Source organism: Macaca nemestrina, chromosome 11 (assembly GCF_043159975.1).
Source record: "Macaca nemestrina isolate mMacNem1 chromosome 11, mMacNem.hap1, whole genome shotgun sequence".
In the NCBI taxonomy this organism is placed as follows: Eukaryota; Metazoa; Chordata; class Mammalia; order Primates; family Cercopithecidae; genus Macaca; species Macaca nemestrina.
In genome coordinates this window covers 112,731,484-112,754,651 of record NC_092135.1, presented here as the reverse complement: position 1 = coordinate 112,754,651, position 23,168 = coordinate 112,731,484, and the positions used below count along the sequence as shown (strand labels likewise).

General features: G+C 38.5%; 1 protein-coding gene across 6 annotated transcripts in view; it reads left to right on the top strand.

The window, feature by feature from the left end:
- The window catches only part of LOC105481158 (BRCA1 associated RING domain 1), an 86,053-nt gene extending 81,607 nt beyond the window's left edge, over positions 1-4,446 (top strand). For 5 of the 6 annotated variants that reach the window (XM_011740506.3, XM_011740508.3, XM_011740507.3 and 2 more), the window contains 2 exons: positions 1-98; positions 1,495-4,445. In XM_011740506.3, the coding sequence (XP_011738808.2) occupies positions 1-98; positions 1,495-1,827 (431 nt within the window). In that variant the 3' untranslated portion in view covers positions 1,828-4,445. Of the gene's footprint in view, positions 99-1,494 lie in introns of all 6 variants that reach the window. The other variant, XM_011740511.3, reaches the window with a different exon arrangement.
- Positions 4,447-23,168: the final 18,722 nt, after the last annotated feature.

The window sequence follows — 23,168 nt, the reverse complement described above, 5'->3', positions numbered from 1 at the left end:
GGGTAAAAGCATGTCTACGAAGAAGAGTATGTGAACAGGAAGAAAAGTATGAAATTCCTGAAGGTCCACACAGAAGCAGGCTCAACAGAGAACAGCTGGTATTTTTCTTTTACTACAACTTTCATTGTTCTTATTATGACATACTATTATTATCACCATCAGGGAAAACTTCTGCCCTTTCAACAACTACAGGTGACTGATTAAATTTTTAATTGTGCTTATTTCAAGCACTTGATTCTGAAAGATGATCACGATGAGCAGTAAAATCCAGAAGGTAATAATTTCATACTGTTAATGGATTTTTGGCATCTTGAACATTCCCATAAACCTTTCAGAATCGGAGGTAAATCTCAGATACAGGAAGTAGCTTGGAAGAAGACTTACAGCTGCTGCTCGGATTTAGTTACCATATGTCTTTATGGCCACATATTGTAGTTTTAATGGATAATATTGCATTATCCTGTTGATATATATATGTATATTAGAAGTGACAAAGAAAATTTCCGTAGAAGGGAATTATGAAACTTTTTAAAATTTCCAACGAGCATACAGAAGTGTGTTTCATAGCTAATTGGATCCCTAGCCTCAGCACAATAATCTGTTGTGCCTATGAATACATTTCTGGAACCGTGGAGGGCACACCCCCCACGGTGGCTGCCCTGGAGACCTTAGGTTGGTAATGTGTGTAGGGACCTGAATGTGGACGGGCAGAACTGGATAAAAGTCCATGGAAAAGATGTTACTCTTGTAATTACATTTGCCTTGTGTCTCTGAAGCCTATTTCATAAAAGCTAGGAATTGTGGGGTTTTTAGGTCCCACCACATAAGCATAAACATCCTGATTAAAAAAGTTTGATGAACATTTTTTTGTTTTCTTTATACCAAACACATCTAAAATTTTAGAAGAGTGAAAAGGAACCAAAATGGTGACTGAATCTTAGGGAAAAAAATTATAAATAGGAAGCCCCCTATTTGCCTAAGTATTTTTCTTGATCCAATTAGTATGCTTGAAATTTAACTTGTCCCAGCACCTCATTAAGTAGCTTCTTAGCTGCTCATAATTATTACAGATTGAACATCCCTAATCCAATATCCAAAATGCTCCAAAATCCAAAACTTTTTGAACTTTGACATGATGCCGCAAGTGGAAAATTCCACACCTGACCTCATGTGACAGGTCACAGAACACGGTCAAAATTTTGTTACATGCACAAAATTACTAAAAATATTGTGTAAAATTACCTCAGGCTGTGTGCATAAAGTGTACAAGACACAAATGAATTTTGTGTTTAGGCTTGAGTCTCATCCTTAAGATATCTCATATATATGCAAATTTTCCAAAACCCAAAAAATTTCTGAATCTGAAATGCTTCTGGTCCAAATGTTTCAGGTAAGGGATACTCAACGTGTATTTTTATTTTCCTCATTCATATGCAGTGTTTTTGAATACAGTATTTTGATCTGCCTTTAACAAATGTTTTCTCATTATTTCAGTTGCCAAAGCTATTTGATGGATGCTACTTCTATTTGGGGGGATCTTTCAAACACCATCCAAAGGACAACCTTATTAAGCTCGTCACTGCAGGTGGGGGCCAGATCCTCAGTAGAAAGCCCAAGCCAGACAGTGACGTGACTCAGACCATCAATACAGTCGCATACCATGCAAGGCCCGATTCTGATCAGCGCTTCTGCACGCAGTATATCATCTATGAGGATTTGTCTAATTATCACCCAGAGAGGGTTCGGCAGGGCAAAGTCTGGAAGGCTCCTTCAAGCTGGTTTATAGACTGTGTGATGTCCTTTGAGTTGCTTCCTCTTGACAGCTGAATATTGTACCAGATGAACATTTCAAATTGAACTTGCACGGTTTGTGAGAGCCCAGTCATTGTACTGTTTTTAATTTTTCACATTTTTACAAATAGGTAGAGTCATTCATATTTGTCTTTGAATCAAAAAAAAAAAAAAAAGGTCTAATGCCAGATTAGGAATTCATGTTGTGTTTACCGTTTAGATGCTGGGATTGCTTTTAAAGGTTTTTCTTTTTAAAATTGGCATGTTTTTTGATTCATCATGTCTTTCTATTCAGATTATTGAGTATCAAAGATTAATGAGAGGACACCAGAATCCTGGTTAAATGGACAAGTGGTATCATTACTGTTTGAGTCTTTGAATATTCTTTAATAAAATCCATACCTGCCACCAGTGAAAAAACTTGCCATTTTTTTTAAGTAAACAGAGAATATTATCAAATATTTTGGCTTTATTGCAAAGAGAGTATTTGGTCTAAATATACTAACCACCTTAGGTGTTTAATTCTCCTATCTGCAATTGTCTTTATCCTATATTGTGTTTATTTCTTTTCTTGTAATTTACTTTGTTGTCTGTTTCTACATTTTTATCTCGGTTTTTTATGTTGTATATTCATCAGGAAATCGTGATTTAATCTTTAACATTTTTTTTTTGTGGTAAAAATCAACACTAGGCTCATAGTACATATTTGTATTCTGTACATTTGCTTATAACTATCAATATATAACTGTTTATCTACTACATATGTATATATACTTAGAGCATTTTCTCTAACACATTTTAATATCAGTATTTTTTTAAGAAGTCTGACCAATCTAGCACATTATCAGTCCAACGTCATTACTTTAAATTAAAAAGCAGTCTTCTTCTGGTAAACCTTGTTGGTATTTGCAAAATAATTTTGAAGGTCTTAATTTCTTCCTTTGTAAAGTTTTTAAAAGTTTTTAGGTTGGCATGGAGGCAGAAGTTGGTGATTACTTGATTTACAACAGATTTTTTCCAGATCATACAAAAGGCCATACAGTAAGTGTAGAAGTAGGCATGGGGAGACCTTACTAGTATCAAACAGGCAAGGCCTCAGTGAGTGGGCGGGATACCACCTGAGAGCAGCCAGACCTGGGAGGTTACTCTGCTCTGTGTGCTCTCATTCCCGAATCGACAAGGATACATTCGATTATTTTGAAACATTTTTTTAAGAAGCAGAATTCTTTAATAATTCCTTCCTAGACATTGAATATACTTATAAAATTAAAGACTTGGCGAAGGAGACACTGAGAGACCTGCCAGTTTGGTTCCTCATGAACAAAAGAGGACAGTTTGATAACAACTGGAATAGACTATCCCTAGTTTTAAAATATTGCGAATCTCTGAAGTTCATCAACATCTTAAGATGCACTTACTTGAAAGTTTGAGATTCTGTTTATCATTTGAAAATACATTTTGCTTTAATTCTTTCTTTGACGTGTTGTTTTTTTCATATCAAGAAATATATTGTATGAACAAAATAACCTTTTGACCCTGACCTTGCTGGGTGAATTAGCTCTGAAACACTCTCTGCAACCAGTAATGCGTTTGTCCCACATTTCATTCTGATGGAAAATGACGAACACCATAGCACCAAACAAAAATCCGAGGGGTTAGATAATGTCTGGATTAAATAATTTAAGACTCTCTGGGATTTTGGGTGTCATTTTTTATTTATAACTGACTTCAGGTCACTTTGTATTGCCTCATAGGTCACATTTTAGACAGGTTTGTGTCTGTTCCTTGCATCTGAATTCCTGTTTGTAAAGATACCTTTGAGGTCTCTTGCTCAGTTTTTGTCATTCATTTTCTTGGTTTATCACCCCTCCCTTCTTTTTGTTGTTTTTCCCTGACTGTTAAGCAGTTTCATCTTTGTTTTGTTAAATATTTATTTTGATAGCAGTTAGTTTGTGTAAGCTCTTGAAACTTGTGATTGTACACTCTGTGTAGATATATATGTAATTTTTATTTTTCAATCATAGATTCAAACTTCCTTCTTATTTACCATAAATCATTAAAAATTATTTGTGTTTCCATATATCTGTGTCTTGTATAAAATTGGCTTATTCTGTGCTGTTGAATGAGGCCCAACATGACTTGGTGAGGAAATCTATTAACTAACAAAATCTTACCATTTTGAACATAACACTTTTTAATTAATTTTGAATAAAAGTATTTCTAAAATGTACTAGATACTTTATTACCTTAGATTATTCCGAATATAGTATAACTTTGATAGTTGGGAATCGTCATTAAGAAACAATTATACACCGATTCCTTTGTGTCTCTATAAAAGTGAGAGGCTGGTAGCTTTTCCACATTCTCATGGCTATTTTCTAGTTCTACTTGAATTTGTAACTGTTCCTCTTTTTCCTTGACAGCTGCCACTTTGTAGCTATTTTTCTGTCTCTGCTAATACTTCACCATATCTAACTTAATTTTTTTTTCTTTTGGCCTGCTGAAAAATAGAAACCAGATGGGAAGCATATTAGAATTATGATTGAAATAAGGGTAAATGAGCAATGTGTGAGGGTTTTCACTGACTTCACCTAAAAGGTAATTTAGCTACTTGAATTTCAGTAAATAGAATTTTTCCTTTATTTCATTGGTCCTTTTTTTCCTTTTCTTTTCTTTTTTTTTTTTTTTTTTTTTTTTGCACCTGCTTTGTGAATTTATTTTTTTTTTTTTTTTTTTGAGACGGAGTCTCACGCTGTTGCCCAGGCTGGAGTGCAGTGGCGCGATCTCGGCTCACTGCAAGCTCCGCCTCCTGGGTTCACGCCATTCTCCTGCCTCAGCCTCCTGAGTAGCTAGGACTACAGGCGCCCGCCACCGCGCACGGCTAATTTTTTGTATTTTTAGTAGAGACGGGGTTTCACTGTGGTCTCGATCTCCTGACCTTGTGATCCGCCCGCCTCGGCCTCCCAAAGTGCTGGGATTACAGGCTTGAGCCACCGCGCCCGGCCTGCTTTGTGAATTTAATAATTAAGTGACCTCTGCCTAGAGGATGATATTTGGGGAGGTTTGATGTTTTCTGTGGGAATAAGATGATTCACGGGTGGGAATGGGGCTGCATTAGCTGTTATTGTTTCCATGAGTCAATGTGGAAAAAACATTAATTGTGTTCTAAACGTTCGTGGACCTCATTGCAGTCACAATTGTCTATTCTGTTTCCTACTCTGAACACATTAAAATGGCAGGAACTAATGAATAGCTACTGAGAAGTTGTCTTCGGTTAAGAGCTGTAATTTTTTTTTAGTCAACTAATGTGGCTTATGCCTGGCTAATTAAGCTGCAGACATTCTTATAAATTAGGGATTGTTGATTATTTGTGTAGCTTTCTAAGGCACAAGGTGCACTTTCTGATACCTGTAAGTTTCTATTAGAATGGTGATGTGAGAGAAGTGGGAAAAGCGTGTTCTTTGACTAGGCTTAAAGGGTTAATGACTAATACTCCAGCCCTAGGGAGGATTCTGCGTCGGCTTTGAAGTTAGACATGAGTTTGTTAACAATCTAACCTGTATCGTCAGTGATAAAGCGGGGGAAATACTGTTGATTTCACCCGGGTGTAAAGATGTGTGAAAGTGCTCAGCACACTGTAGGCATTCACAACTCGCCTTCCAGGAACCCTGTGAGCAAGCTCACGAAAAAGTGGCTATTGGTAGCACAGCTTGTGTCAGTCCTGAGTATCCTGGCTTTTGTGTCCCATGCACATCTACTACTGGGCGTCTTCCTGTCTTCACTTTACTGGTTGTAGCCTGAACAACAACCAGAGCCAGGCCCTTGTTTCCTGTTTCTGACTTCTCGCCATCCCATCTGCACTGGTAAAGTTTGCCCATCTATATAGCCACCCCTGCTCATTTAACTAAAATGTTTAGCTTTCATCCCCTCTGTGTATTTACCGTGGATACCAAGATTGCTTAGGCCTCTACACAGAAGTGGTGTACCTTGGACAGTACTGGCAAAGCTTCTACTGTCACCATAATATCATAAACCCTTCCGCCACCTCCACTTGAGGCCTAAGACAAGAATGTTTATCTTTCCTGCCTTAGTTTATAGTTTGTGAGACTCATATTTTCATTAAGACCACTAGTTTGTCAAAACCACACCCCATTTGCCTGCTGTGTAAGATAATGTAACCTAAAAATAAAGGTCTTTTTCTGAATCTTTCTCATGTAAATGTCTGAGTTTTTAAACAAATCTGTTTACAAAAGTATTACATAGTTGAGAAATATAAAAAGAATTTTCTGCAGAAGACAAATGCACAAGGAAGAAAACAGGCACAAAATCCAGGGGCCATTAAACCGAAACTATTTTGTGTGGCCTTCATAGTGTTAAAAGTACATCGAATGCTGATAACAGGGGACCTGAGCTTCTGTTCACCACATCCTCACCACTTCTCTCTCACCCCTTAACGTTTATTCTTTTAGTTGGGCCTTGGAAACATTGACTTAATCCACAACTATTAACATTCTTGTCTCTCTTTCTTTCCCCATAAGTTATTTGGGTACAGGTGGTATTTGGTTACATACATTCTTTTGTTGTGGCTTGTGAGATTTTGGTGCACCCATCACCTGAGCAGTGTACACTGCACCATATTTGTAGTCTTTATCCCTCGCCCCCACTCCCAGTCTTCCTCCCAAGTCCCCAAAGTCCATTGTATTATTATTATGCCTTCACATTGTCATAGTTTAGCTTCCACATATCAATGAGAACGTACGATGTTTGGTTTTCCATTCCTGGGTTACTTAGAATAATAGTCTCCAATCTCATCCAGGTCATTGCAAATGCTCTTAATTCATCCCTTTTTATGGCTGCATAGTATTCCATCATATATGTGTGTGTGTGTGTGTGTGTGTGTGTGTGTGTGTGTGTGTGTGTGTGTATATATATGTATATATACACATACACCACAGTTTATCCACTTGTTGATTGATGAGCATTTGGGTTGGTTCCACGATTTTGCAATTGTGAATTGTGCTGCTATAAACATGCATGTGCAAGTATCTTTTTTGAATAATGACTTCTTTTCCTCTGGGTAGATACCCAGTAGTGGGATTTCTGGATCAAATGGTAGTTCTACTTTTAGTTCTTTAAGGAATCTTCACTGTTTTCCATAGCGGCTGTACTAGTTTGCATTCCCACCAGCAGTGTAGAAGTGTTCCCTGTTCACTGCATCAATGCCAAGATCTACTGTTTTTTGATTGATTGTTTGATTATGGCCATTCTTGCAGGAGTACGGTGATATCACATTGTAGTTTTGATTTTCTGATCATTTCTGATGTTGAGCATTTTTTCATATGTTTTTTGGCCATTTGCGTATCTTCTTTTGAGAACTGTCTATTCATGTCCTTAGTTCACTTTTTGATAGGATTGTTTGTTTTTTTCTTACTGATTTGAGTTTGTTGTAAATTCTGGATATTAGTCCTTGTCAAATGTACAGATTATGACAATTTTCTCCCACTCTGGGTTGTCCATTTACTCTGCTGACTGTTCCTTTTGCCATGTAAAAGCTCTTTAGGTCCCAGCTATTTATCTTTGTTTTTATTGCATTTGCTTTTGCGTTCTTGATCATGAAATCCTTGCCTAAGCCAATGTCTAGAAGGGTTTTTCCAATGTTATCTTCTAGAATTTGTACAGTTTCAGGTCTTAGGTTTAATCCATCTTGAGTTGATTTTTGTATAAAGTGAGAGATGAGGATCCAGTTTCAGTCTCCTACATGTGGCTAGCCAATTATCCCAGCACCATGTGTTGAAAAGGATGCCCTTTCCCCACTTTATGTTTTTGTCTGCTTTGTCTAAGATCAGTTGGCTGTAAGTATTTGGGTTTATTTCTGGGTTCTCTATTCTGTTCCATTGGTCTATGTGTCTCTTTTTATACCAGTACCATGCATTTTTGGTGACTATGGCTTTATAGTATAGTTTGATAGTGTGATGCCTCCAGATTTGTTCCTTTTGCTTAGCCTTGCTTTGGCTATGCGGGCTCTTTTTTGGTTCCATATGAATTTTAGGATTTTTTTTTCTAATTCTATGAAGAATGATGGTGGTATTTTGATGGGGATTGCATTGAATTTGTAGATTGCTTTTGGCAGTATGGTCATTTTCACAATGATTCTACGCATCCATGAGCATGGGCTGCATTTCCGTTTGTTCATGCTGTCTGATTTCTTTCAGTGGTATTTTGTAGTTTTCCTTGTAGAAGTCTTTTGACTCCTTGGTTAGGTATATTCTTAAGTATTTTTTTTTCAGCTATTGTAAAAGGGGTTGAGTTCTTGATGTGCTTCTCCGTTTGGTTGCAGTTGGTATATAGAAGAGCTACTTATTTGTGTGCATTAATCTTGTATCCAGAAACTTTGCTAAATTATTTTATCAGTTCTAGGAGCTTTCTGGAGGAGTCTTTAGGGTTTTCAAAATAAATGATCATATCGTCAGCAAACAGTGACAGTTTAACTTTCTCTTTACTGATTTGGATGCACTTTATTTCTTTCTCTTGTCTGATTGCTCAGGCTAGGACTTCCAGTACTCTGTTGAAGAGGAGTGGTGACAGTAGGCACCCTTGTCTTGTTCCAGTTCTCAGAGGGAATGCTTTCAACTTTTCCCCATTCAGTATTATGTTGGCTGTTACATTGAGCTATGTCCCTTGTAGGCCAATTTTGCTGAGAGTTTTAATCATAAAGGGATGTTGAATTTTCTTTAATGCTTTTTCTGCATCCATTGAGATGATCATGTGTTTTTTGTTTTTAATTCTGTTTATGTGGTGTATCACATTTATCATGACTTGCATATGTTAAACCATCCCTGCATCCCTGGTATGAAACCCACTTGATCATGGTGGATTATCTTTTTGATAAGTTGTTGGATTTGGTTAGCTAGTATTTTGTTAAGGATTTTAGCATCTGTATTCATCAAGGATACCCGTCTGTAGTTTTCTTTTTTGGTTATGTCCTTTCCTGGTTTTGGTATTAAGGTGATGTTGGCTTCATGGAATGAATTAGGGAGGGTTCCTTCTTTCTCTATCTTGTGGAATAGTTTCAAAAGATTGGTACCAATTCTTTGAATGTCTGGTAGAATTCTGCTGAAAATCCGTCTTATCCTGGACTTTTTTGTTGTTGTTGGTAATTTTTAAATTACCATTTCAATCTCACCGCTTGTTGTTGGTCTGTTCAGGGTATCTAATTGTTCCTGATTTAAGCTAGGAGGGTTGTATTTTTCCAGGAACTTCTCCATCTCTTCTAGGTTTTCTGGTTTATGTGTGTAAAGGTGTTGACAGTAGCCTTATATGATCTTTTGTGTTTCAGTGGTGTCAGTTGTAATATCTCCTGTTTCATTTCTAGTGAGGTTATTTGGATTTTCTCTCTTCTTTTCTTGGTTAATCTTGCTAATGGTCTATCAATTTTATTTATCTTTTCAGAGAACCAGCTTTTTGTTTCATCTGTCTTTTGTATTTTTTGTTTTGTTTTGTTTCAATTTCGTTTAGTTCTTCTCTGATCTTGCTCATTTCCTTTCTTCTGCTGGGTTTGGGTTTGGTTTGTTCCTATTTCTCTAATTCCTTGAGCTATGACCTTAGAATGTCAGTTTGTGCTCTTTCAGTCTTTTTGATGTAGGCATTTAGGGCTATGAACTTTCCTCTTAGCACTGTCTTTGCTGTATTCCAGAGGTTTTGGTATGTTGTGTCATTACTGTAATTCAGTTTCAAGAATTTTTAAATTTCCATCTTGATTTTGTTTTTGACCCAGTACTCTTTCAGAAGCAGGTTATTTGCATGATTTTAAAGGTTCCTTTTGGAGTTCATTTCCAGTTTTATTCCACTGCGGTCTGAGAGAGTGCTTGATACAATTTCAATTTTCTTAAATTTATTGAGGCTTGTTTTATGGCCTGTCATATGATCTAACTTGGAGAAAGTTCCATGCACTGTTTAATGGAATATGTATTCTGCAGTTGTCAGATGAAATGTTCTGTATATATCTGTTAAGTCCATTTGTTCCAAGGTATAGTTTAAATCCGTTGTTTCTTTGTTGACTTTCTGTCTTGATGACCTGTCTAGTGCTGTCAGTGGAGTATTGAAGTCCCCCACTATTATTGTATTGCTGTCTATCTAATTTCTTAGGTCTGTTAATAATTGTTTTATAAATTTGGGAGCTCCAATGTTAGGCGCTTATATGTTTAGGACTGTGATATTTTCCTGTTGGGCAAGGCCTTTTACAATTATATAATATCCCTCTTTGTCTCTTTTAGCTGCTGTTGCTTTAATGTTTGTTTTGTCTGATATAAGAATAACTACCCCTGCTCACTTTTGGTGTCCATTTGCATGAAGTGCCTTTTTCTACCCCTTTACTTTAAGTTTCTGTGAATCGTTATGTGTTAAGTGAGTCTCAGCAGCAGATGGTTGGTGAGTTCTTATCCATTCTGTGGTTCTGTATCTTTTAAGTGGAGCATTTAGGTCGTTTACAGTCAATGTTAGTATTGAAATGTGAGGTACCATTGCATTCATCATGCTCTTTGTTGCCAGTACACATTAGGTTTATTTTTGTTTGTTTCTTGTATTTGCTTTTTAATTTGTATTTTATTTTATACGTCCTGTGTGATTTATGCTTTAAAGAGGTTCTGTTTTGCTGTGTTTCCAGGATTTGTTTCAAGGTTTAGAGCTCCTTTTAGCAGTTCTTGTAGTGATAGCTTGGTAATGGCGAATTCTCTCAGTATTTGTCTGTCTAAAAAGACTGTATCTTTCCCTCATAAGTGATGCTTAGTTCCGCTGAATAGAAAATCTTTGGCTGATAATTGTTTTGTTTGAGGAGGCTGAAGATAGCACCTCAATCCCTTCTAGCTTGTAGTGTTTCTGCTGAGAAATCTGCTGTTGATCTGATAGGTTTTCCTTTATAGGTTACCTAGTGCTTCTGTCTCACAGCTCTTAAGATTCTTTCTTTGTGTTACCTTTGGATAACCTGATGACAGTGTGCCTAGGCAAAGATCTTTTTGCAATGATTTTCCCAGGTGTTCTTTGTGCGTCTTGTATTTGCATCTCTAGGTCTCTCACAAGGCCAGGGAAGTTTTCCTCGATTATTCTCCCACATATGTTTTCCAAGCTTTTAGAATTCTCTTCTTCTTCAGAAACACTGATTATTCTTAGGTTTGGTCATTTGACATAATCCCAGACTTCCTGGAGACTTTGTTCATATTTTTTTATTCTTTTTCCTTCGTCTTTGTTGGATTGGGTTAATTAGAAGAGCTTGTCTTTGAGCTCTGAATTTCTTTCTTCTACTTGTTCAGTCTTATTGCTGACACTTTCCAGAGCATTTCGCATTTCTAAAAGTGTCCAATGTTTCCTGGATTTTTTATTTTCTCTTAAGCTATTTCCTTGAATATTTCTCCCTCCACTTACTGTATAATTTTTTTTATTTCCTTGCATTGGGCTTCGCCTTTCTCTTGTCCCTCCCTGATTAGCATAATAACTAACCTCCTAAATTCTTTTTCAGGTAAATCAGGGATTTCTTCTCGGTTTGGATCCCTTCCTGGTGAACTAGTGTGATTTTTTGGGGGTGTGTTGAAGAGCTTGTTTTGTCATATTGCCAGGGTTGCTTTCCTGTTTCCTTCTCATTTGGGTAGGCTCTGTCAGAGGGAAAGTCTAGGGCTGAAGGCTGCTGTTTTTTTTTTTGTCCCACAGATTTTTTTGTCCCACAGAGTGTTCCCTTGCTGTAGAACTCTCCACCTTTTCCTGTGGATACGGCTTCCTGCTGAGAGGTGAAGCCAGCTGGACTTCCTGGGTCAAGTGGGGACTTGGAGAACTTTTCTGTCTAGCTAGAGGATTGTAAACGCACCAATCTGCGCTCTGTGTCTAGCTAAAGGATTGTAAATGCACCAATCAGCAGTCTGTAAAAAACGCACCAATCAGCACTCTGTGTCTAGCTAAAGGATTATAAATGCAGCAATCAGCACTCTGTGTCAAGCTAAAGGATTGTAAATGCACCAGTCAGCTCTCTGTAGAAACGCACCAATCAGCACTCTGTGTCAGCTAAAGGGTTGTAAACGCACGAATCAGCACTCTGTAAAATGGACCAATCAGTAGGATGTGGGCAGGGACAAATAAGGGAATAAAAGCTGGCCACTCCAGCTAGCAGCAGCAACCCACTGGGGTCCCCTTCCACGCTGTGGAAGCTTTGTTCTTTCTCTCTTCACAATAAATCTTGCTGCTGCTCTCTGGGTCCGTGCCAACTTTAAGAACTGTAACACTCACCGTGAAGGTCTGCGGCTTCATTCTTGAAGTCAGTGAGACCAAGAACCCACTGGAAGGAACCAACTCTGGATACACTGAGCCAAACTGCGGTGATTGTTGTCTCTCTTCTGGGTCTAGCCACCCAGCGAGTCTACCTGGCTCCAGGTTGGTACTGGGGACTGTGTGCACAGAGACCGGTGATATAAACCATCTATGGGTTTCTCTACCTTGGATACCAGTGCCTGTTCCTGTGGAGGTGGTGGGTGGGAGGAGAGCGCTGTGTGCAGTGGACTCCGTGAACGTTCTTAGCATTGGTGGTTTAATGCTCTATTTTTGAGCTGGTTGGCCGCCTGCCGGGAGGTGGCACTTTCCAGAGAGCATCAGCTGTGGTAGTATGTGGGTGAAACAGCAGTGGGCGGAGCCCTAAAACTCCCAAGATTATATGCCTTTTGTCTTCTGCTACCAGGGTGGGTAGGACCATCTGGTGGGGGTGGGGCTAGTCATGTTTGAGCTCAGACTCTCCTTGGGCGAGTCTTGCTGCAGCTGGGGATGGAAGTGAGATTCCCAGGTCACTGGGAATGGTATACCCAGGGGTTGTGTACCTAGGAGGATTATGGCTGCCTCTCCTGAGTCATGCAGGTTGTCAGGGAAGTGGGGGAAAGCTGGCAGTCACAGGCCTCACCCAGCTCCCGCAAATCGAAGGGCCGGTCTCACTCCCACTGTGTTCCCCCGACCACCGGCCCTGAGTCTGTTTCCAGGTGGAGGGCTAGACAGGCTTGAAACTGCCCCAGGCTACCCGCCTCCCAGCTGGGAATGAAAAGGACTTGGTTCTATCCCCACCTGTGGCATCTGCACACCACATTTGCGCCCGCCCCCAACTTCTGGCCAGGAGGTTTCTCACCCTGTTCAAATTGTTACAACCTTCCGCTAGAGATTTCCCTCTCCCTGTGGAGTTTTAGCCCCTGCTTCTCTGGCTGCCCTCCATATGGATCCCTGTTTTAAACCAGGCAGGAATGGGCTGCTTGGGGACCCAGTGAGCTCCCAGGGTCTTTCTGCTGCTTCCTCTACCCCTGTGTTTCACTTGGCTCTCCAAACTGACTCAGCTCCAAGTAAAGTCCGTAACTTCTCCCACACACAGACTTTCAGCCTCTCCAGTGGGGCTGTGTGTTCAGGAAACGAGGGTCTCCCTTTCCCACTTGTGCAATTGGGGCACTCACAGTATTTGGAGTGTCTCCTGGGTCCTGCAAGAGCAGTTCGCTTCCTTCTGAGGGTCTGTGGGTCTTCTCGGGATTGCTGGTTTGTTCTTGAAGTCAATCTGGAGTTAAAACTCATGATGTGAGCCTCTGCACGCTGCTCTGTCCAAAACTGCAATCTAGTCCTGCCTCCCACCGCCATGATGATCCGAGAATTTGTTTTCCTTTTTAGGGAAATAGGATTCCGAATCTGTTTTTCCCCCCGTTTAAGCACACCTACATAGCTTTTATAACTAAGGCATTAAACCTTGTGTATGCTTTTACTTTCCTTGTTTTTCCATGTAATTAAGTATCTTATACATAATTTCAAAAAGTATAGTAGCCAACAAGATACATCATGATTTATGAAACTGAATCCTGGTGTTGAATATTTGGATTGTTCTATTATAGAAACAATGACTACATTATTATTATTACTTCTTTTTTTTTTTTTTGAGAAGGAGTCTCACTCTCGCCCAGGCTGGAGTGCAGTTTTTCGATGGCTCACTGCATGCAGCCTCCACCTTCCGGGTTCAAGCAATTCTCCTGCCTCAGCCTCCCAAGTAGTTGGGACTACAGGCACGTGCCACCACGCCCAGCTAATCTTTGTATTTTTAGTAGAGACAGGGTTTCACCATGTTGGCCAGGATGGGTCTTGAATATTATTATCTTTATAATGCATTTGGAGTGGGAGGGGCCTAAGTTTCTTTAAAAGGTCATGCTAAGTCAGTATCCATGGCTACCATCTCTGTAGAATGCACTGCATAGACTACACATTTAAATTATAGCCTGTAGTTGCATCTAAAATACAAAAATTAGAAAAGGAGCCTTAACTGATTGCTGTGATTTTCATGAGTTGGTGAAACTTAACCTGTGTGACTAAAAACACCTTATGCATTAAAAACTAACCATAAAAAGAAAAAGGAGAAACAATCTGCCTTTTGGTAGAGACCTTAAGAGATTATATTGATTGTGAGAAGTTCTTTTGTTAAGATGAGGAAACTGGTCCAGAGAACTCTAGTGACTCGCCCAAGATCATTCTACTCACTAATGGCAGGACCTACATCAAATGCCTGTGTTCTTTCTCTATCCCATACTACCCCCTGGGGCACCTGTGTCCTTAAGGCTATTAAAGCATTTGCTATTATGCTTTAATAGAGCCTTTGATCTGATATCTACTTGAATGAATTTACTGGACTGTTCTAGGACAACCAGAAGGAAGACTGTCAGTCCCACACTTGGGGCAACCTCAGCTCTACCTCAGCAGACTTACTAATCACTATACTTTGGTTTGGAGACTGCAAAGGATCTGGAGATCTTTCTCAATTTTTGTTTCAGACAACCACATCTAGTTGGTCAAGTTGGTTTATCAGCTGGAATACATTTACCATTTCTAAAGTAAGCCATGCTTAAAAACACAAGTAATTTTTAAGTGTGTGTGTGTGTGTTGCTTTCCCGTGCAGCAGACTAGAAGTACGTAATATTCCAGTTAATGATATTCCAGTTCATAATTGTGGCTCAGTACAAGTGATTTTCAACTGAGGGCCATGCCCTCCTAGTTGAGGGTAGAAGGGGTAAAACAAATGAAAAAAACACCAAAGGGTAAGAGAAAGAGAGTGGAAAGAAGGAATATGGTTCAAAAAAATTCTCTAGGTGATTTTTATGCCTGCATTTCCCAGTTTCAAGTTACTACTGCTGTAGCACCATTTATTGCTGGAATTTACTTGTGACATCATCACACCATTCAGAAATTTATTTTTTATTTAAGCACCTATTGTGATGCGAGAAGTATGTATGTATGTGTATGTGTGTTTGCCTATAACTGTATATTATGTATGCAGTGTGTCTGATTACTCATCACACACATTTCTAAAGCTAAGGTATGTGGAATTTGCTGTAGAATATGATGATGTGCCTTAAAGTCATTACCATCCTCTTTGTAATAATTCTTTCCTTTTTTCTATAAGTGCTGAAATTTTGGCATCGTGGTAAATTCAGATTAATTTTCTGGGCTGTGGAACTAAGGATTAACACTTATGGCATTTATATTAAAAGAAAATTAGTACATTCTGAAAAATAAATGAAGTCAGTTGAGGTTTTTTTGGTTTTTGTTTTTTGTTTTTTGTTTTTTTGTTTTTTGTTTTAGACAGGGTCTTGCTGTCACCCAGGCTAGGGTGCAGTGGCACGATCGCAGCTCACTACAGCCTCGAACTCCTAGTCTCAAGCAATCCTCCTGCCTCAGCTTCCCAAGTACCTGGGACTACAGGTGCGTGCCACCATACCCAGCTCATTTTTGTATTTTTTGTAGAGATGGGATCTCATGTGTTGCTCAGACTAGTCTCAAACTCTTGGCCTCAAGCAATCCTTCCATCTCAGCCTCACAGTGTTGGGATTACAGGTGTGAGCCACTGGGCCTGGCCGAGATATTATTTTTCTATTGACCTTTCTTTTGCAGATATGTGCCAGAAAGTATAAAGATTAGGCATTTAACTTTTTCAGTAAGTATCCTCTTACTTAAAGTGCCATGCAAAGATTCACTTGCAGTGATACATATGCATTTTATCCTTTTCCTTCCTAAAGATTTGGCTTTACATTTTTTTTTTTTTTTTTTTTTTTTTTTTTGAGACGGAGTCTCGCTCTGTCGCCCAGGCTGGAGTGCAGTGGCCGGATCTCGGCTCGCTGCAAGCTCCGCCTCCCGGGTTTACGCCATTCTCCTGCCTCAGCCTCCCGACTAGCTGGGACTACAGGCGCCCGCCAAGGATTTGGCTTTACATTTTAAGAGGGTGAGGAAGAATCTGTTACTAATTAACCCAGTAGTTTGTACTATGTTGATTCATTGACTATGAGGACCTACTGGGTATCAGACAGTGTTGCTCACCTGGAAGAACAAAGGTGAGTAAGATATAGCCCCAGTCCTCAATGGGCTTACTACACTCTAGTAGAAGAGCCAAACGAATAAACAGATGGTTGCACAGGTATTGTTTTTGGCAAGGCAGACCCCTATTTTCCTGTCCAAGAGAAACATCATGTTGGAGACCTGCTTGCTAGTGGGTATTGCTGTGTTTCAACAAAGTCTACCTTGCTACACATGACTCACTTGTTAAAAGAACCAAATCAGTGTTTGCTCTGGACACAGTCAGGGTATTTTTTGGCAAGGTATCTAGGATTTACCTTACTATCAGATGAGTTAATATTCACCGTATGTACTAAACATTGTTTGATTACTCTTGAGTGCTACTTCTAGTCTTTTGCAGAAGAGAAAGGCATTTTATCAATATTTAATAGCGGTTTTTGGTTTTTTTTTCAAATTATGAATTCAAGTCAGAAATAGGAAATGCAGTTTGCTGAAACCATGAATGGGAAATGAGTTTTTTGCCATCCGTATTTAATTTGCTAAGTTAGCAAATTTAATCTGAAGGGATTAAACAGTAGTTAAATCTATCCAGATTTATTTCATCTACCTTTCTAAAACAATGCATCTTTTTAATATTCATGCTGGTTTTCTATGAAGTCAGATGTAGTCATTAGAAAGGGTTTTTTTTTTTTTTTTTTTGGCTGGGCAGTGGCTCACGCCTGTAATCCCAGCACTTTGGGAGGCTGAGGTGGGCAGATCATGAGGTCAGGAGATGAGGACCATCCTGGCTAACACGATTAAATCCTGTCTCTACTGAAAATACAAAAAATTAGCCAGATGTGGTGGCACATGCCTGTAGTCCCAGCTACTCAGGAGGCTGAGGCAGGACAATCCCTTGAACCTGGGAGGCGGAGGTTTCAGGGAGCCGAGATCACACCACTGCACTCCAACCTGGGTGACAGAGGGAGACTCCGTCTCAAAGAAAAAGGAAAAAAAAAAAAAAAAAAAAAAAAACAGAAAAAAAGGGGGAGGGTGGTTGTTTATGTCAGAGAGGTTTTTAAAACAGATTATTGGCATTTAAAATCTTTTTATTTTGTAGCAATTTGTGCATGTAGTTTAAAAATGCAAATATTGCTAAAAGATTTAGACTAAAATATATGCCTTCTCTACCTCTCTTAACTTCTGCCTAGAAACACTTAGTACTCCTGTAGCAGTTTATTTTGGTATTTCACCTTCTACTTAGTACGTATGTCTGTACTGCATTTTCTTGACTCCTTCATTTTAGGTATCTATTGATTCCCTGTTGGATTGGATGATGATTTTGGCACTCAGATTCCTTCTGTCTCCGTCTCCCCACCTTCCTAGTGGATAATTTAAATCTCTTTCAGGGGTTTTCACCACAATGCCTATGGAAATATTCATTGCTCTTCCAAGTCATTTGCAATAATTGCATTTTTGTAAACCTTGTTTTTCTTCATTTTATTAGTTTTTAAAATTTGTCTAAATTTTTGAACTCATATCTAAATCTTCCATGACTTTGATATTTCTAAAAGGTCTCACAGTCTTACAATACAATTTTTTCTCCAAGACAAACCTATGCAGGCAGTAGAAGAATAGTTTCATTTTTTTTTTTTCCTGGAAATACTTCCCCTGGCACCCCCAATGCCTTCCCACTCCCATCTGGACTGGCTGCCAGTGAGACCTGCCACCTCACCTTCATCCTGGGACTCCCCTTCTTTCCCAGTTGCTGGGAACCCTGTTGCTTTTCTTCTCTATTGGATTCCCTGTTTTCTACTTTATGTTTATATTTCAATGGAGTGTATCAGTTGGTTTGTAAGAAAGAATACAATCAATAAATATTTTGTCTGGAAAAGATTTTCATTTGATCATCACACCTGACTGTTTGGCTTGGCAATTATAAGGTGGCAGTTGTTTTCCCTTAGTGGGGTTTTGAGGGGTGAATCAGCTTCTTCCTTATTGTCTATGTTCCCAATGCCGGCACTTGGATTTGAAAGTACCTCTACCTAAGTCATTTTCGCTCATCATATGTTGTATTGAGAGGTACATCAGGTTGTTCATTGTGTTATTTTACTGTGGTTTTCAGGCAGATAAAGGGACAGTCAATGGGAACAACACCTTTAGCGTTCACACGCATTCTTCTGAAAACCAGAAACTCAATATATATAAAATGGTGCATTGGATTACATTTGCCATTTGGAAATAATTGGCATAGACTTGTTTAAAATGATGTAACCTGGCCATTTGAAAGGAATATTTGATAAGGCAACTTGGTCATTTGAGGCTTGGGACAACTTGCAGACAAAACTTAGAAAGCATTTTCCTTTCCGAATGAGACGTGGGCTCTTGAATGATCACTGTAAATGACCAGTCATCCCCTGCCCAAATGGCTACTGAGTTATCCATAGTATTCTATACCAAAAAAACTGTACATTCATAGTTAATCTTTTTAGCAGCAAGTCTTTGTAATGTTTCCTGGCCAGACACTCTCCTTTTGGTAATGCTATAGAGATGTATAAAAATCTTGTTATTATAACCCAAAAGTAAAGGCAGTATTCATAGAAGATCTGCTAAAATGCAAATGTAAGCCATGTAGGTGTAGAGAGGGTGATGGGGAGTTTTAAAAGGGCATAAGAAGAATATACTCTTAAAAGCCGTGTTAATTATGATACAAAAATATAAGGCTATCAATTGATAATCAATTAGACATTTGGGGCGAGCAGATATCAAGTAGAAACCCAACCAATTTTCTATGACCACAGTTGAAAGAGGAAGAAAGAACAAACTAATGGAAGTATATATAATAATTGCTTTATGTCTTTTTATGTTATTCTATAATTTCTTTAGAATTGACAGGCAAGCTATTTTGCTTCACTGAAAGATAAGCTTGTGGTTTTGTGGTTGTTTTCATCTGTAAGAAAATACAGCTATTCAATTTTCATTATATCTGTACATTGTGGGAATTAGGGTAAATAAACCATTTATCCTTCTTTGAGTAGTAAATAATCTGTAGAAATACTATACTCAGGTGGTTACCTCTGGGAAATATTTTAAATATTATATTATAATATTTGAAGGAAAATAATTCATGTAACAAAAAAGAATTTAAGAGCTTGCCGTCCTCAATGGGATCATGCCTACTGAAATCTTCAGCATGTGCTTAGTGTCAGGAAACAGTGAATTAAAATATTGATCCTGAGCCATTTCCTCCTCTTGTTTTGAAGCTTTTCCAAAATTTTGTTTCTTTACAAATCTTTTGCATTTGTAGGTGGTCATCAGGATTACTAAAGATAACAGCCTGCTTCAGTTGTCTTATTTTAAATATTATGTCACATGTATGCTGAAAGGCTACAGAATTGGAGCTCAAAGTATTGTTCTCCCTTAATTATTCAATTTTCTTTTTTCTCCATCTTAAATGTGGGTGTTTTCTTCTTGCTTTTAGTAGGATCTTCCCTCATAGAAGCGTTTCTGTCTTCATCCCTGTCTTAACGTCTTGAACAGAAGGCTAATCGCATTGTCTTTGGCTTACCGTTATTATTTTTCTGCTGCTGCTGGACTTCCATTCACCCCATACCACCACTCTCCTGCCTTGCTATGTATTTTTACCCCTTATTGACCTTTCAATGGCATTCAGTCTTAAAAACTCTGAGCTTAGATGCTCTCTGGTTATTTTCTACCTTTGTCATCTCAGAGGGAAAAGAAAATGTTCTGCAGAATACTTGGAATTGCCTATTTTATAAGCCATCAGAAGTTCACCCACTTCAATGAATGCAACATGGGTTTTTATTTTCCATTTGCCCTTTACATTATTAGCTTTCTTTCTTTCTTTCTCCTCCCCTCCTTGCCCCCAGAATTTGGCTTTTACCCCAACATTCACTCACTGTAACTATCAAAAAGTTAGGGAAATTGTTGTCTCCAGTTTCTATTGAAAGTCAACAGCCCTTTGGCTTTTATTAGTAAAGCAAAAGTGCTCTAATTTGTATAAACTCCTTAAAGCTAGTACCATATAGTAATCATAGATAGCAACGAATGCTTTCTTGTTGCCTGCCTAGTATGATCAGACACTGTTTTCATTCTTTTATGTGTATTAAATAATTCTCACAACAGCCTACATTTTCTCAGTAGTGTTGTTGTCGTCCCATTTTAAAGATGAGAGTTTAAGTAACTAAGCTCTCAGGGTTATGCAGGTAGTCCTCGTCTTGCTGAGAGTTGAGCCCAGATTGTCTGACTCAAGAGCCCAAACTATCGACTACCACTTTATCCTTCCACAACAATTTTGAACCTAGGTGTGGTTAGGAAAGAGTCTGGCACAAAGAATCAGCCCCTGATTTCCCTGAAGCAACATCTAACAAGAACTAACTGTGAAAGGCAGTGTCAGAGGCCACACACCATAGTGTTTAATACTGGGCTGACTTTGTTAGAAAAATTAACTTTCATGATTGTGACAAGCACCTTCACATCTGATACTCAGTTTCCTCATCTGTAAAATGGGGAAAGTGATATTTTGAAGGGCTATGAAGATGAAATGGGAACCTATAAAGTGCGTGGCGTAAGGAGGGCAATAAATACTTGGTCTATCTCAGATCAGTCACATGCATCTGAAAGTCAGCAGCCTAAAGCAGGTAGGGGTTTGTTTTTCTCTTCTGTAACATGAAGTCTGGAGGCTAGGGCAGTGGCTCCCATTTTCTACCTTGTATCATTGTTACATGGTGTCCACTAAAATTCTGACCACCACGTCATTTGAGACTGAGAGGCAGACAAAAGAGCCCACTAGTTCTGTCAGCCACACCCAAAAGCTACTTCCTATATCTTATTGGCTAGGAAGGCACATGATCACTGACAATGAAGTGTTGATTCTAACAACAAGAAATGTAACTATTAGTGAGGAAGAAGGTGTGTGTGTGTGTGTTTATATGGTGATTATATGTGTGTATTTTATACCAAAGAAGAAGCAGAAACAAACACAAAATGGGGGGAAAAGAGAACGGCCTACCACGAGTAGCAATCCTAAGCAGCTAATAAAGGCTGCAGGGAGAATGAGATGTTCCTGCTACATACATTAAAATATGTTTAAGACAGGAAAATATGAGCTAGGCCCTTTCAAAATAATGGCATGCAAATATATAAAAGGAGGTCACATTCAGGTCTTAAGAAGTTGCCTTAATTGGTTAGACAGAGTGATAACGAAGCCTCTGTATTGGGCTTGGACTTTGCAGGGAATAATTACCTGCCCCCTTACCCTGTGAGGGTAGGTCCAGACAATAATTTGAATTTTTAAAAATTTTTTCTCAACCTCAACAGTGCTTTTTCACTCCCAGGGGAAAAAGCAAACCAAAACTACAGAACACTCATTTAATAGAAAATGACTGATCGCATCATTTCCGCTTAAAAGACAAGAGTTAGTATATGGTGATGGGCTGACATAGTTGGCTTGTAGTGTGGGAGCCATCATAGGGGGCCCATTTGTCATCAGCCCGCTGCACACTGGAGTGACCCTTTCACTTCACAGGTCTCCTTAACCCTGAGTTGATCCAATGCATTACCTGGCATTTGACCTGCAAATGGTTGATTTCATTAGCTTTATTGATCTGCAGTGGAAAATAAAGACGTTCAATGCTCAGACTCCATTGTTCAGACCAAGTATATAATCAAAGGTTAATTTAAACTTGAATGCATGATCGGAGCACATTTAGGTAGATAGCATTTTGGTATCATTTTGTTTGATAAAGTTCAATTCATGTGAAGACAAATGCAGATACAGTTATTCCAAGCACATTTCTAAGGTTGAGATAAACAAGAAAATGCCAACTCTAAGAACAAGGTAATTTTTTAATGATACTGAGTTTCATTTGACAAATCCAGTTGTCAGTATTCAATATGTAAGATGATAACATATAAATGGAGTTTTTAATAACTGTAATTGTAAAATTAATGGATTAAAAAAAGAATCTTCAAGAGTTCTGATGAAAGACAAATGAAAGAGAAATATAGCCATGAAGGATAGTGTCCAGGTTCACTGCTAAGAGTAGCTATCTTACAATGTTGGTGAATGGACTGGATGAAAAATATAACTATGATTTTCCCCCATCTGCTTTAAAATATGAAGGTAATGTGATTTTAATGTGCCTGAATTTAAGAGAGGAGAGTGACCTGGATTCAACGGGGTTTTTTGTGAGGTTGTTTTTTTTTTTTATTTTTTGCCTCTGTGCCTCTGGTCTGATAAAGTTCATTTCTGCCGTTTCACAAGATAGGCCATTTCAGAGAAGATTCTTGCTTTTTAAGTTAAATGTACTAGTGACAAAATAATGTAGAAAGGAGGCAAAAATTTCTATCTGGTGCAAAAGGAACATTCAAAAATTTGGAGAACTATTTAAATGCTGGATTGCCTTTCAATTGTACCCAAAGTTGTCTACATCTGTACCACCCTGAATGTGCCTGATCTTGTCTGAATTGTACCCAAAGTTCCTAACTAATCCTTTAATGTTGCAGGTTGAAGAGTCATTATTGCTCTTGGAGGCAGATAGTCATTTGTGTCCTGCAGTTAACAGTGGAACAAGTTTCACTGTGGCATTGATTGAGTTTGCTGGCTTCGGCTGCTGGATCTTTGCCATTATAAAGATAAGAGCTGATGCAATCATACAGACACTCCTGATATTTATGTAGATGTACTTTCTGTGGCTGAAGAATTCTACTTTAGCTAATTTCAAATCACTGTTAGGCATGATTGGACCAGGACAATGTTTCTCAATTTCTTGGAGACTTGCTGCTATTACTATCACATAAAAATCAAGGATTTATTAAATTAAATCTCTATCTCCTGATAATGAGATCTGTGACTGCCACTCATATCAGAGCACACTCCCACATTCATGACTTGAGATATCAAGCATTTTTGTCTCTATCAGGATAAATCCAAGTATTTCTAAAACAAGGTTCAAATATAACATTTTGCCAAATATTTATGTGTATTCTATACATTAAGAATATAGCATTGGAAACATTAAAAAAAAAAAAAAAAAGAAGCG